The sequence below is a fragment of the Piliocolobus tephrosceles genome, chromosome 9 (genome assembly GCF_002776525.5).
Source record: "Piliocolobus tephrosceles isolate RC106 chromosome 9, ASM277652v3, whole genome shotgun sequence".
Taxonomy (NCBI): domain Eukaryota; kingdom Metazoa; phylum Chordata; class Mammalia; order Primates; family Cercopithecidae; genus Piliocolobus; species Piliocolobus tephrosceles.
Genome location: NC_045442.1, coordinates 37,760,452 through 37,776,169, shown reverse-complemented (window position 1 = coordinate 37,776,169; position 15,718 = coordinate 37,760,452). Strand labels below are relative to the sequence as shown.

General features: G+C 37.9%; 1 protein-coding gene across 1 annotated transcript in view; it reads left to right on the top strand.

The window, feature by feature from the left end:
* CC2D2B (coiled-coil and C2 domain containing 2B) overlaps positions 1-15,718 on the top strand; it is a 113,712-nt gene that overhangs the window by 56,821 nt on the left and 41,173 nt on the right. The window contains 5 exon segments of the mRNA XM_023206253.2: positions 5,198-5,336; positions 6,813-7,016; positions 10,381-10,473; positions 13,532-13,623; positions 14,685-14,855. Coding sequence (XP_023062021.2) covers positions 5,198-5,336; positions 6,813-7,016; positions 10,381-10,473; positions 13,532-13,623; positions 14,685-14,855 — 699 coding nt within the window.

Here is a 15,718-nt window from a genome sequence, read left to right as displayed (position 1 = left end):
TTTGTTTTAAAACGAACAAGCACCAACTCAAGCACCTGATTAAATCCTGAAGGCCATTTTGGCTAGTTTTTCCTACCAGAGTTCTCCTATGTGTGGCCTACTGGTCTGCATACATTCCCTCCACTTTCTGTTCACACATTCCCTTCCTAACCCTACCCACTTGTCACCGAAGGTTACCAGCAAGTGACCTTCAAGCCATATTCAGTGGCTTGTCTCTATTGTCTTACAATTCCTATTACTTGGAAACTCAAGCTTACAAAAGGTTGAAAACAGTTATATGCAAGGGTGGGACAGATGACAGATTTCAGCAGGAAGTATATTGCAAGAGAGGTTTTCAAAGTCCAGGGCCCTCTCTAAGTCAAGCTTTAATACCACATTAAACACAACTCTCTGGCTGGGCATGGTGGCTCACTCCTGTAATCCCAACATTTTGGGAGGCCGAGGTGGGCGGATCACCTGAAGTCAGGAGTTTGAGACCAGCCTGGCCAACATGGTGAACCCCCGTCTCTACTAAAAATACAAAAATTAGCCGGGCATGGTGGCACGTGCCTGTAGCCCCAGCTACCCGGGAGGCTGAGGCAGGAGAATCGCTTGAACCCGGGAAGCAGTGGTTGCAGTGAGCCAAGATCATGCCATTGCACTCCAGCCTGGCGACAGAGCGAGATTCTGTCTCAATAAACAAACAAATCAGAAAACAAAAAAACAAACAAACAAAACCACACCTCTCTTATCTAAATGATCATTGTCTAGAGTTTTCATTTTTAAACATGAAACAGTTTTTCTTACACTCACTAGTTAATAACATTTTTAACATTTAATAACATTGACTTTTATGTTCGCCTTGTTTCTTATTTCCCATCCTTCATTCTCAATTTACTTTTCATGCTGAAAGCATGCTCCTTTAATGATTCTTTCAGTTGGTTTCTATGGATAGCAAAATTCTTTAGCCTTTCTAGATCTAAAAGTGTCTTTATTTTGTCCTCATTCTTAATAGTTTAGGTGAGTAGAAAATTTGAGGATGTTCTTTATTTCCCTTTAGCACTTTGAAGCTGTTACAGTACTGCATTATCTATTGGGATTCATCATTGCTATTTATAAGTCCGCTATTGGTCTAAATGTTGGACTTTTATAGGCTATATTTTCTCTCTGATAATGTTGAAATATTTCACTTTAATTCAGAGACAGAAAGTGGAATAAAGGTTACCAGGGATGGGGAAGGGAGAAATGGGGAGTTATTGTTTAATGTGTACAGAGTTTCAGTTTGGGATGAAGAAAAATATCTGGAAATAAGTAATGATGATGGTTATACAATGCTGTGAGTATGCTTAATACTACTGAATCGTACACTTTAAAATGGTGGTAAATTTTATATTATGTATCTTTTACCTTAATAAAAAAGGAAGAAATTGCCATGAAAAAAATTTTGCTTTATCCTGAAAGTACTGAAATTTTACTATACCATGTACGTGTGGATTTATCATTATTCCTTTTCCTGCTTAGCAGAATAAATTTTATGTTTAAAGACTCACATCTTTCATCAATTACAGAAACGTCTCAACCACTATTTCTTCAAATATTACTTCTTCACCATTTCCACTCTTCTCTCCTTCAGGATTTCTTATTGAATTTGTAGCCTCTCAGTCTGTTATTCATTTATTTATTTTTGAGACAGGGTCTCACTCTGTCACTCAGGATGGAATGTAGTGGTGTAATCATAGCAGCCTCAAGCTCCTGGACCCAACAATCCTCCTGCCTCAGCCTCCCTAGTAGCTGAGACTGTAGGCAGGTGCTACATTTTTTCTTTCTTTCTTTGTTTTCTTTTTAAGAGACAAGGAGGTCTTGCTATGTTGCCCAGGCTGATAAACTCCTGGGCTCAAGCAATCCTCTCACCTTGGCCTCACAAAGTACTAGGATTACAGGCCTAAGCCACTGAGCCCAGCCAAGCCTCAGCCTAACTATTATTTCATATTTTTATGTTTTTATTTAATCTGCATGCTGGGTGAATTTCTGGGTACTATTTTTTAGTTCCTTAATTCGTTGTTCAACTTTGTCCAGTATAAGTTTTATTTGATTTTTATGTTATAATTTTTACTTTTATTTTCTGCTGCCAAGTTTTCTGTTTGATTCTCTTTCATATCTACATTTTCTTATTTCATTTTGGCATTTTGTTCCATTATTTCTTGCATTTAAAAGTGAATTATTAGTTTTCATTTGTTTTTACATCTTAAGCATACTTCATTAAAATGTGTTTGGCAGACTTCCATAAAATGAATTTCAGCTAGAATTAATTTAATGTTCTGATAGTTGATACTGTTGATTATTTTTCTGAGCATGGCTTCATTGCTCAGAAGTTTTGGTTAGCAGGGTCATTTTGAGTTGGAGAACTTTTGGGTGATTTTGATTTACAGGTTTCTGGGTTTTTGGTGTTTTTTTTGTTTTTGTTTTGTTTTGTTTTGATTTTGTTTTTTCTCTCTCTCCTTCTGTATCTACCCCTCCTTACCTAATGGTTCTGAATTTGACTTCATCTGTCCTCCTAAATCCAGAAGTGGGCCATAAGCCTACTTACTGGGTAGGTTGGGAGGCTGGGTTGTTATACTGGGTTGCTATTGGAGTCATCATAGATCTAGGCAACTGGTGAGCTGTGAGTCTGGTTCAGTTCCTAATTATGAGGCAGTGTCTGTGTCCCTTTCCCTCTCTAGACTCATAGCTTTCTAAAAGCCACAGCCCCATGCAGTGGTCAGTATTTTTTTAAAGGTCCCTTTATTTAAGTCCCCTCCCCCCACTTCAAATCTTTGGCTTAAAATGATAAACCTGGTGCTAGTTCCCTGTCTCAGGAACTGAGCCCACAACCACCATGGACTGCTCATCAGCCTGAAGCCCAGCAAGCCCACAGTGCTATCCCCACTCACCACTCTGCCTTTCTTTTCCATTTCTGGTTCACAGGAATGTTTATCTTAGCTCTCAGCATAGTTATATTTTTAACTGTTTTTTAACATCTTTATTGAAATACAATTCACAAACCATAAAATCCAGCCAATTAAAATATGCAATGCAATGGTTTTAATGTATTCACAGAGTTGTACAACCATCATTACAATCTGGAAATGGATGGTGGTCATGGTTGCACCACACTGTGAGTGTACTTAATGCCACCGAATTGTGTATTTTAAAATAAAGTGGTAAATGTTATGTATATTTTGCCTCAATTTAAAAACATGGTGGCTGTGGACTTGCATTTGGGTGTATAAGCCGAGGTCTTGGGGCCTGCTAGAATTAAAGCTTGCCTCTTTCTTGGGGCCATGCTATACTTTGATTCTTTTGTCGGAAATAAGATGTAAATGTCAGGGCTGCATTAGATAAACAACAATCAAAGAGTTTCCCATGCCTTTTATAAAGTACTGTTTCCAGCTCTCCATCATCAAAGTAGAAATCTTCAATTGAAAAGAAGAGAGGGGGAGGGGAAAGGAAGAGAGAAAGGGAGGGAGAAATCTTCAATCATTTGACTGGTTTTGACCCAAGGAACAGTATTGCTGTGAGCCATAGCCCACAGCTATAGGGGCAGCTGGGGGAATCATTGTAGCAAGGCTCTGAGATTTTTATTACTTTCTCTGAGGCAGAAACCATGGGACTATGTTGAAATTCAATTACAACTTTCTTTATTGTTTGTTGTTGTTTTTGTTGTTGTTGTTAAAGGATATAATGGGAAAAGTTTCTCTCTAATCTATTCCTTAAGATTTAAGCTTTACCTGAGGCTATCTTCTAGGGGATCTGGGCTAAGACTGTTTCAAGAAGGAAAATTTATTACATGATGGTGTCAAGGATGTCAGGTCCTAGCACTCTTATGACATAGATATCAAAACAGTTCAAAATGAGGGCAGACATGGGAAGCAAAAGAAAAGAAAAATATGCAAACTACACCTATTAGTAATTTTCCTTATATCTTACCATACCACACATTGGCTTTTGCAGCAATAGCCTCAGAAGATTCATCAAAGAAATACGAACGAATGGGAAGGAGACAGTGTAAAATGTGTGCCCATATTTGGGCTAAGACATTGTTGAATCCGTGTCAGAACTGTATTTCTGGAATTCCAATTTATAGACAGGAACCTTTCTGGACTACTTTATAGAAAGGATTGTAGAAATTTGGATTGTAGTCCAAATTCCTCTAGTTACACATGATAAGACAAATTCTCTATGAAGAGACAGATTAAATCGCTGGGATAATTGATGGCTCTAAAGAAATCTTTACTCATTAGAGTTGAATTCCTTTTGCACTTAGTCGCTAAGAATATATTATGAGTCTAGCCTATCTTTTACAGCTTTCCAGCTTTTAAGATTATCTCATGGCTGGGCACAGTGGCTCACGCCTGTAATCCCAGCACTTTGGGAGGCCAAGGCAGGCAGATCACGAGGTCAGGAGATTGAGACCATCCTGGTCAACATGGTGAAACCCCCTGTCTACTAAAAATACACAAATTAGCCAGGTGTGGTAGCACTTGCCTGAAGTCCCAGCTACTCGGGAGGCTGAGGCAGGAGAATTGCTTTGAACCTAGGAGGCAGAGGCTGCAGTGAGCTGGAATCGCGCCACTGCACTCCAGCCTGGCGACAGAGTGAGGCTCCGTTTCAAAAAAAAATAAAAAGATTATCTCATATGATCAAGGATGGTCCTCTGGCACATACTTACCCAGTTAATTGCATTACTTTCTATTATGTTTCCACTGTAAAGATGTAGCCTAAATGTGGTTTTTATTTTGTGTGCTTTCTTAATTTTGCTTAAGTGAAGATTTTGATTAAATTTCAATATTGTACACCCTGTGAAAAGAAAATATTTTAATAAGTTACTATGCTTAGGGTTTACATAATACATCCAATAAGCACCATTCATTTAAACATCTACAATATTTTAGCTGTTACATACAATATAGATGGCAAGGATCAATATTTACAGACTATTCTTAATAAGGTTACTGTCTCTTATAAACATTTATCAAAAAGCTATGATACAAGTTAGAGTGAGAACTAGGAGAGATATCACATCTCAACTTTCTATTTTATCCATAAATACAGAGGATGGATAAATTTTATCTTCAAATACCCAGAATGGGTACGTTTTTACCCTATATAACAGTGTATTGTATGTAATACATATATTGTATATTGTATGCAAGTTCACAAAATATTTTCTCTATGTTAGTATGTTAAGGAATGTAGATGCGAGAAGTGTTCCTGGAATTCCATGGCTCATTAATGAACAGAAGCTTTTTGAATGGGCAAATGAAGTCAGAATTGATCCAAATAATCCAGAATATTCTGATTTAATGGAATTTGTTATGGTAAGTTAAAGCAAATATCAGTACTGTAAACATATTCTGTTTCCTAAGCTCTACCCCCCTTTCTCCCCCATAGTTTGCTATATATTTTTCTAGGCTCTAGGGTTTATGTAAAAGTAAATCTGAGGACAGAGACCATTTTCAACTGGTGTACAATACTGTAAAGGCAATTAGAAACTCAGCAACTGAAATAATTCCGCCTTTAGGCCTGATGGATGGTCCTCTGCCACTACTTAGCAGCCACAGCACATCCGACAGTCTTTTATGCTAACATCTATTGTGCAGTTACCATGTGCCAGCCATAGTATTAGATACTGAAGATACTGAGATGATTTATAAACACAGTCCTTCTCTCAGACTCTATTATGTAGTCACTTCTACTCTTCTTTATTGCCAACTGAACTGCTGTATGTAACTCACACATGCTTTCTTCATACCTTTATTCATGCCACTGCTCTGCCTAGAAGGGCATCCATAACAGTTACCTTATTCACCCTGCAAGTCTAATAAATGCTTCCCTGGTAACCTCGGTTAGGCACTGCATCTCCTTTCCTTGCTTTCCTGTTAACCTTTCTTCTACTTTTTTAAAAAATCAACTCTTATGACTCTAATTTCATTTTGCCTTTTACCGTAGGTTTTTTTTTTAGACGGAGTCTCATTCTGTTGCCAGACTGGAGTGCAGTGGTGTGATCTCGGCTCACCACAACCTCCGCCTCCCAGGTTCAAGCGATTCTCTTTCCTCAGCCTCCCGTGTAGCTGGGATTACAGGCACGTGCCACTGTGCCCAGCTAATTTTTGTATTTTTGATAGACAGGGAGTTTTACCATGTTGGCCAAGCTGATCTTGAACTCCTGACCTCAGGTGATCCACCCGCCATGGCCTCCCAAAGTGCTGGGATTACAGGTGTGAGCCACTGCACCTGGCCTACAATAGTTATTCATTCATATATTTTATTTTTCCTTGTGGAACTACAGCTAATAAATCTGTGTCTCTCTGATGGCAGCTAGCACTATTCCTTGCATGTACTATACACTCACATTTGCATTTGTTGAATAAAACAACCCATAAATTAGATTGCTGCAAGTAAGCTCCCTAGATTAGAGCTTCTCAGCTGAGGTGCAGAATTGGTTATAGGTATACAGAAGTATTGATCCTCTCTCAACTCAGGACAACCAGATAGGAACAGTCTCATCTGTCCTATCAGTGTACAATACAAAATTCAGTGTACAGTACAAATATTTTTGTTTTCTTTGTAAGTCATGACTGGGAAAAGGTTGGAAAGCCACAAAGGCTGGATGCTATTTTGTTTTGTTTTATTTTGTTTTGTTTTATGTTCTAGACTACAAATTCAATTGCTCCATTTCTTACTTATATTGCCACTCACATCTCACAGTTGAGGGGGACAAAGTCTTTTGAAGTAATTCCTGAATTTTAAAAAATTAATATTTTAAGTAAAGACTGCATTTTTATGTTTTACAGTACATGAGACTTAAGGGGCAGGATAGTCCAAAGTATTTTCGTCTTGAACAGTTGCAAGATGAATTTAACTTTGTTGCTGAAGAGAAAATGGCAAAGAGTAAACGTTTCCAGCTATTGCAACTTAGAAATGCAGGTCAATTAGATAATTTCCTTCTACAGCAAATGCCCCTCCATGATACAGAGATTCCAGATTTTCTCTTCCAGGTATTTGGTTTCTATTTGAATATGGCTTATTGTATGATAATGTTAACAGTTTGCTGCTTTAACCCTATCTTAATTTATTTCTTTTTTTTTAAGCTAATAATCTGTAGACAGATTTCCTCCCTTCTCTATAGGCATTAAAAATGTATGTATCTCCCAAATTCCAGAAATTCTTCAGCTTGACTTTACAATTTAGTGTTGTCTAGTCTATTCAGTATTCAGCAGCCAAAATCCTTTAGGCATATTCTAAATTTATGTAACTATTGTATTTTTGTTATCATAAAATGTATCACCAATTTAAAAGCGGCTTTGGGAGTAAGGGGGAGAGACACTACCGCAATAAACTTAAACGTTACTTATAAGGCCCATCTCAATGTTAGAATATTTAAAATATTTCTAAAAGAAAACAAAAGCTGGAATGCACAATAGGTTCTCGCCAGCTGGTGCCAGCCAGCTCTAGCACACTATCAAATAAAGCTAGCTTTTCATATTAGTTGCTTTAAGTTTGCTACTTGATGAAATTTGTATATGGATCAAATATTAGATAATATTGGAGAATTGCTGGTGATGCTTACGGCATTGTGGTTATGTAGAAGCACGTCCTTAGTCTTTGGAGATTCATACTGAAGTATTTATCTAGAGATGCTTAAAGTGTCATGATGGCTATAATTTACTTGAGAATATGTTAGCCAAAAATAATATAAATAAAAACAGATAAAACAAATATGATAAAATATTAATTATTTAATCAATGGGGTAGGGATATGAATTTTAATATTTCTTTTTTTCAGTCAGGTGCAGTGACTCATGCCTATAATCTCGGCACTCTGGGAAGCCGAGGCAGAAGGATAGTTTGAGTCCAGCAGTTTGAGACCAACCTGGGCAAAATAGTGAGACCTCATCTCTACAAAAACATAAACAAATTAGCTGGGCATGGTGGAGCACACCTGTAGTGCCAGCTACTTGGAGGCTGAGGTGGGAGGATCACTTGAGGTCAAGGCTACAGTAAGCTGAGCTCCTGCCACTGTACTGCAGCCTGGGCGACAGGGTGAGACCCTGTCTTAAAAAAAAAAAAAAATTACACACACACCCACATACACATGTGTGTGTATATATATTTCTACTTTTCTATATGTTTGAAAATATGAAAAAAATTAAACAAAAATAAATAGCATCTAATATACCAGTAAAACCCCACTAAAAATGTAATTTAACAAATATATCACTTGTAAGAGCAATAAAGACTGTAAGATACATAGGAATATATTTGACAAAAGTTGTGCAGAAACTCAACAGATAACATTTTGAAGTATTTTTGAATGATATACAAAAGAATCTGAGTAAATGTTCATTGATAGGAAGAGTCAACATTGTAAACTGCCAAAACTACCCATATTAAGCTGTAAATATAGAAATGCAATTCCCAACCAAAGAAATAGAATAGGCTTATTATGCATATGTGGAAATTTTATATTTGACAGCATTGTCATTACAAATCAGTTGGAAAAGAATGAAGGATGCATTAACTGGTCCTGGAATCATTATTCATATATGTGGAAAGAAATAAAATTAGATTCAGATATCAGAAAAGAAATAAATACCATGTGTAGTGAAGATTACTTGTGAAAAGCAAAACTTCAAATGGGCATTTCAGTTTTGGGATACAAAGGTATTTCTTAAATAAGACATGAAAAGTATAAATGATAAAGAAGAAGATTAATTAATTTTTCTTTGAGATGGAGTCTCACTTTGTCACACAGGCTGGAGTGCAGTGGCGTGATCTCGGCTCACTGCAACCTCCACCTCCTGGGTTCAAGTGATTCTCATGCCTCAGCCTCCCTAGTAGCTGAGGCTACAGGTGTGCACCACCACGCCTGGCTAATTTTTGTATTTTTAGTAGAGACGGGGTTTTGTCATGTTGCCCAGACTGGTCTTGAACTCCTAACTTTAAGTGATCTACCCGCCTTGGCCTCCCACAGTGTTAGGATTACAGGCGTGAACCACAGTGTCTGGCCAGATTAATAAATTTTATAACATTAAAATTAAAAGCCTACAGATTAGAAAAGTTATTCCCTACATATATAAAATTAAAATATTAATATCCAGAGTATTGTGTTAACTCCTACAACTTAATACTTTAAAAGTAAATAAAGTGATGTGAGGCTGGGCACGGTGGCTCAGACCTGTAATCCCAACCCTTGGGAAGGCTGAGGTGGGCAGATCACAAGGTCAGGGGTTCGAGACCAGCCTGACCAATATGGTGAAACCCCGTCTCTACTAAAAATAGAAAAATTAGCCAGGTGTGGCGGCACACACCTGTAATCCCAGCTACTTGGGAGGCTGAGGCGGAAGAATCACTTGAACCCAGGAGGCAGAGGTTGCAGTGAATTGAGATCATACCACTGCACTCCAGCCTGGGCAACAGAGTAAGACTCCGTCTCAAAAAAAAAAAAAAAAATGTAAATAATGTGGTATGAAATGGCAATATAATATTTTCTTAAATAAAAGTTTTACTTGCAAAAGAATTAATTTCAGGATTTCTTATGGATAATTAGAAGGACAAGTAACTTATCTTCAGATAATGGAGCATGCATTGTTTCATGGCTGAAGATTCTAAAGTATTTACTTCATTATTTTTGTATAGTCTTTAATAATATCTATAATGTAAAATCATTTCCAAGTGCTTTGGGGATATATAATACTGAAAATACATAAATAACAAATGCAAATTTACTTTATTTAGATGAAGTATCCTGAAAAATAATCTTATACTGACTATATATGTCATATTAAAATTATTGATTATAGTCAACACACGTTGACTACTTACTATATGCCAGGCCCTTTACATATATTGTTTCAATTAAGTCTCACAAACAATCTTATGACAGAGGTATTATTATTATTATTGAAGAGGAAACTGGGGTCTGGAGCAGTTAATCAGCTTTTCCAAACCACACCAGTTAGTAAATGCCAGGGCCAACTTGAACCTGGGACTGTCTGCCTCCATGCTCTTAACCACTTATTTTGTTTTTAGTGATACAGGGCAAATGCATATATGAAGAATCTTTTCTCAATCCTCTTCACTTTTTAAAAAATCATTTTCTCAGTCACAAATGTTCTTAATCATTACTCTAATTTAAAAGATGAATGGACTTCAATCTAGACCCAAACAGAATATAGTTAGAAACTGGCTTTTAGCTCATCCTCAGTGGGAGAATCTAGAAGAAATGTTTTCTTCTTTCAGTCTCAGAGTGTTTCCAGTGCCTTACACATGGACTGAAGTGACTAGTGATATTTATTGCAATGTGTCATACGTAAACTCTTTGTTACATTCAAGAAGTGAAACTAATAATTCTGTATTTAGGAGTATGAAAGTCAGAAAGAGAAGGAGGTATCCATTTCGGTTGTAAATTCTATTACAGCACAAAGGATTAATTCTGCCAATTTGCTGAAAAAGGTAACCACACAGCATCAGAAATATATTTGCATTTGTTTTTGTGAAAACTTGTCTGCTAGATCCATGGTATTATAGTCCTTCCAGAGAGTCCGATAGACGAGTCCACTCACTCGTCACGTCTTTCAGATCACTGAGGAGTTTTCTGTTCTTTTCAGATCTCTTTATGAGAGTTAGGTTACTTCATTGACAGTGAACTCATTATTAAAGCACATCCCAAACTTTTCTGTTTAAACATAAATTATAAAGACTTCTCATCTCTTCTTTGACTCTAAAAGTTCACCTTGAGAGATACCCCATCATTTTGCCAGAACTCCTGTATTTACTGGTGCCTCGTGATGTCATGGACCATAGCAATTCAGGAGATGAAGGGATGAAGGAGCTACCAGAGGCACACAGACAGTATCAGAAAAATAGATATGCTTTGAAACAAAGGCAAATAGTGAACGTATACAAAACACTCTAGCAGAGCCTTAACTAGGTTTGAGTGGAATCCTTCACTGGATTTCATGCCTGATTTCTGTCGACCCCTCATCACGCCACTAGACTTAGTTAGCTTAGTGCAGGGGCGACATCTACAGCTCCTTAGTGCCTAGCATAGTATCTTATACTTAGAAAGTGCTGATAAATGTTTGAGAAATTAATGAATTAAAGGATGGGAGCTGAGGTGGTTTCTACAACTCCTACAAAAGTAGACTCTCACCCACCTACATCTTCTTTGCTGTAGAGCACCAGAGCAGCCTTGCAGGGTAATTTGAAAAGAAGCAGGGAAAGCTACAGAAAGATCTAAGAGATACATTCCAGATCCCTCATGGGGACAGGTGAGAGACAACCATGTATAGCTAGTAGACCCCCAGGCAGGTGTGTTCTAAAGACTTGTTCTTACTACCCTGTGTGTCACCGGCAAGTAACCAGATCACTGAGTCCCACTTTATTTTTTATAAAAACGGACAATATTAATGCTTGCTTTGCTTTACATCCAATGTGAGGAGCAAATGAGATCAAACTGCAAATATTCTTCTAGTTCGTACGCCATGACTGTGAGATGGAATGTGAACCGCTGTAGCTCTCCCGGGCATGAGACAGCCCCCTTTTTCACTGGCAGCTGTTTTTCCCACTCATCCCTGACTCTCTAACTTCTTCTTTACTAGCTTGCTCTATTTTTTAAGTTGGGATGTGCTTTAATAGTGAGTTTGTGGTCTCAGGAAGTAAAGAAGTGTTCTTGCTTATAAGAAAATAGAACACATATCCTTCTTATCCTGTTTCTTCTTTTTTATGTAAGGAGAAACCCAAGGAGGGAGGGTAGCAGACGGTTAGGAAGGACACAAGACAGCAAGTATCTGAGGATGCTTGAACTTCATACAGGAATCCCGGAAAGGCACTTTCCAAACATTTTGTATTTAGATTTTAACTCCTTGTGAAGACTTCTTTGCTATCTGAGGACAGTTTAAAACTACAGGTTTGAAAAGTAAAATAAAATGAAACTACAGGTTTGGTAGTTTTATGGGATAATTACTATAATCAAAGATACTGGAAAAGTTTGCTCCTGGAGGCCTATTAGGGCCATAGGTACCTAAATCCTTCCATGGGAGGAACTCATGGAAAGGTGAGTTATGTGCATTACATTTCCTACTGTGTTACTGGAGTCAGTGATGGCTGAGGCCAGGGTTACAGCAGTACAGAATGAGGTCCCAGTAGTCTCAAATATTACTAGATAAAACTTTTACTGAAACGTTTTCTCTAAGAGGGTAGCACATCTCTTCAATCTGTCCATTTCATTAATTTATTCAACAAATATTTATTGAGCACCTACTATAATTCCTGAGCTCCTTGAGTATATATTCTATAAGTCAGATAATGGGAGACACATTATTAGTATGTTACAGAGTGAAAGGTGCTATGAAAAATAAAATAAGAAGAGGGAACAGGTGTTCTGGCAGAGGCGGAGGTGGGGGGCATTGGGGTGAGCAGGGGCACAATTTTAAATAGAAGTAGTCAAAGAATCTGGTAAGAAGGTAACACTTCTGCAAAAGACCTAAACGAGACGAGGAAGCTAGCCATGGAAGTTTAGGGAAAGAACTTTCTAGGCCGATGGAACCAGCATAGAAAACTCAGCATAGAAGCACACCTGGCCTGTGGGAGGAACAGCCAGGAGCTCAGCCTGCATCGTGCCAAGGGAGAGTGGGAGAAGAGAGAGACGACGGTGGCCAGTGAAGGGGCCACCGAGATCTTGTTCACCTTCAAGGGAAACAATTTGTTGTCCGTGTGGCAGGATAATTTTTAGGAGTTAGTTATGTTTTTCCCATTCATCTCTCACCACTCCATTTTCCTACCTGCTTCAAGGAGATAACTAGGGTCTAGGTTACGTTGTCTCCAGAATGATCTTTGACAGGACAGAAAGCAGAAAATTGCCTCCAGACCTGCCTCTGTCTGGTTTTGTATCTGAAAAGCTAGAGACGGTAAAAGGAGAAAAGGAAGGATTTCCTCAGACTAAAAAGGAGATGTTCAGAGTCCTTGGAGGAACTAAGGTCTGTGGGTTCTCCAAGTAGGAAGAGCTCAAGGAGATGGCTTCCTTCAAGCACTGACTTTCTTGCCAGAATGAGGTCTTAAAGTCAGAATAGGATTGACTTGAAGGAAATACAGAAATGGGATCACATTTCCTTGTGTTTGTAGATCAAGACTCATATCCATTACTAGTGGCTATTGTAGAAGTGGATTCACAGGGCAATCGTCTCCTTTGGTGAAAACTAGTTCTGGCCACATACACTGTGAGTTAGAGGAAAAAAAATAAGAGAGCAAAGAGTTTAGGATGAGATGAACTGGATGTAGAAGGACAAAAAAGTGGAAAGAAATAAACTACCTTTGGTGTGACAGTGTGAAAGTTGGAAATGACTTTAATAATGGCAGCAAACAGAATAGTATTTTCACTTGTCTAATCCCCCACTCCATTCATTGCTTGCAAAAATTAGGAGTAAAATATAGTGGCACCAGTAGCATTGCAAATACTTAACCTTAAAATATAAACAATACATTTATTTATTACATTCTAAAATTTTTTTAGGTGAGAAGGTTGATAATGAAGAGAATTGTTAAAATTAGCAAATGTAACTTGTCAGATATTGTGACTGATTATGAAGAAATTGTGTCTACAAGGTAATTGCTAAAGACTATTAAGTATGAAATATAAACCTTTAAGATAATCTCTTTAAAATCCTCTAAGTTCTCTATTTTTATTTTAATTAAGCCATATGTCAGAAGATGCGGTTTCCGATTATAACGTGAAATACAATGACTTAAAATATTTGGTCAATTTAAAGTTGCATTTTGGGATATCTACGTGATATATTTTCAATTATATAGTATTTGGGGGCAGTTTTTTTGCCCTCTCCTTAGACAGGTTTTAGGGCAAGAAAGAAAAATTCAAGAAACACCTTTGTCCCAAATTAGTTTTGCCCTAAGATTTCCTGTCCTGAGACTGCTATGGGAAAAGTTGTTGCTGCTAGCACCATGCTAAGCCTGTAATCTCCCCTTTGCAAAACAGAGAATCCTCAGCTGGACAAAGGTGCTGAGATCCACAGGCAGCAGCTGGGAGAGCGTTTGGTGAAGTCACTCAATTCTCACACTGTTCTATCTGTGAACTAAGGGTAGGAACAGGGCCGTCTCTGGGAAAACTCCCTGGAGGACACATGCAGACTCGGAATGATCAATAAGGTTTTAACTCATGTAGGATGCTGAACTCTAGTGTGTTTTACTTTTCAGTCCTTGAGGGAAAAATGAGTGTGAACATAAAACTATAATTCTATGGATTTGTGTTGCCCAGGTTGGCGGCATATACAACTAATTCTAGTTTCAGAGCCATGTAGAAAATGTTAATATTTGGGCACTTTCAAGAGAATGATTCCTGAACAATGAATAATCTTCCAAAAGATCATCATGTTTCATGGCTTTACCTCTCCATGTCCACGTCTCTGTTTGGACCATGTACCCAAAGGGCACGGAGCAATCACGGTCTCTCTCAACATGAGGGAACATAGCATCTCTTCCTTCCTATGCTAAGAAAAAGATTTCTCCTTGAGTTTAAGACAATTTGGTCTCCCCTCCATAATGCAGAGAATATGGTTCAGAATAATGGTCTCATTTCAATTACTCAAAAGACTGATACCTTTTAAAACCAAGAAAACAAACGAGGCTAATGATCAATTTTTACTCTTTAGCCAATTGACAGATGCAGTTTGTCAGTTTGTTGAACCACGGAGAAAGTTAAAACCTCAGAGGAAAGAAAGGAAAAAAGTCAGAGCTCAGACGATCTCTGATGGAGATATTAAGATTCTTGTCCGAATAGTGAGGGCCTATAATATTCCTACCAGAAAAACAACAATTAATAGGTAAGGCAATATGCCCCAAATTTTAGAGTTGCAAAAGGTCTACCTTAAATGTGATAATTCTCCATGTGTATTATTTGTAAACCTTTGCATGTTGTTAATGCTCCACATACATAAAATGAATGAAAATTGAAATCTTCATTTGCATAGTCAAACCTACTGTCAGTGCCATGTATTAAGAGTTTTCTGAGGTTCAAGATTCCCAGAGTAACTTTAACATGTATATTTTGAGGGTATGGGCTGCATTCTCACCTTCTTATACTGTATCAAGTAAATGCCTTTGTCTCTATTTCCTGTTGTGAAAATTCTGAAGCTTCTGCTGCCAACTGCCCTATTCCATGCCACTGACTCTCTCAGTACTGGAAGCAGAAAGCTGGAGAAAATGAGTGGGACACTAATTTTGTTTTGGGAAATGCCCCCAGGAAAGCTGTGAAGCAAATGTGGAATGGTGTGTAAAATCAGAATTGCTACAGTTGCACCCTGCTGTGTTTTAGACCTGCTATTTTTAGGTAACATCTACCTAAATTGTATGTGCCCCAGTGGGTTTTATTTGTGTTTTGGGGGCAGAGGATACATGGGGCCAGAGTGGTCATCACCAGTGGATGGGCAAAGTACAGCATCATGAATATTAAGTGCCCACGTGTATTTAGTGTATCCTGGATATTTAATGTGTCATATGTTTAGTGTCAGTATGATTTGTGTATTACTAATATTTAGTACCCAAATGTCTTAAGAATGTTAGGCATTCCCCTCTGTCTGTGTTCAATACATGTGCCCTGCTTGCTTACATTTATGCCTATCACAACTCATGAATTCTTCCTATGAAAAACAAACGCTTTGCTTACTGGCTACTAATCTATAGTTAA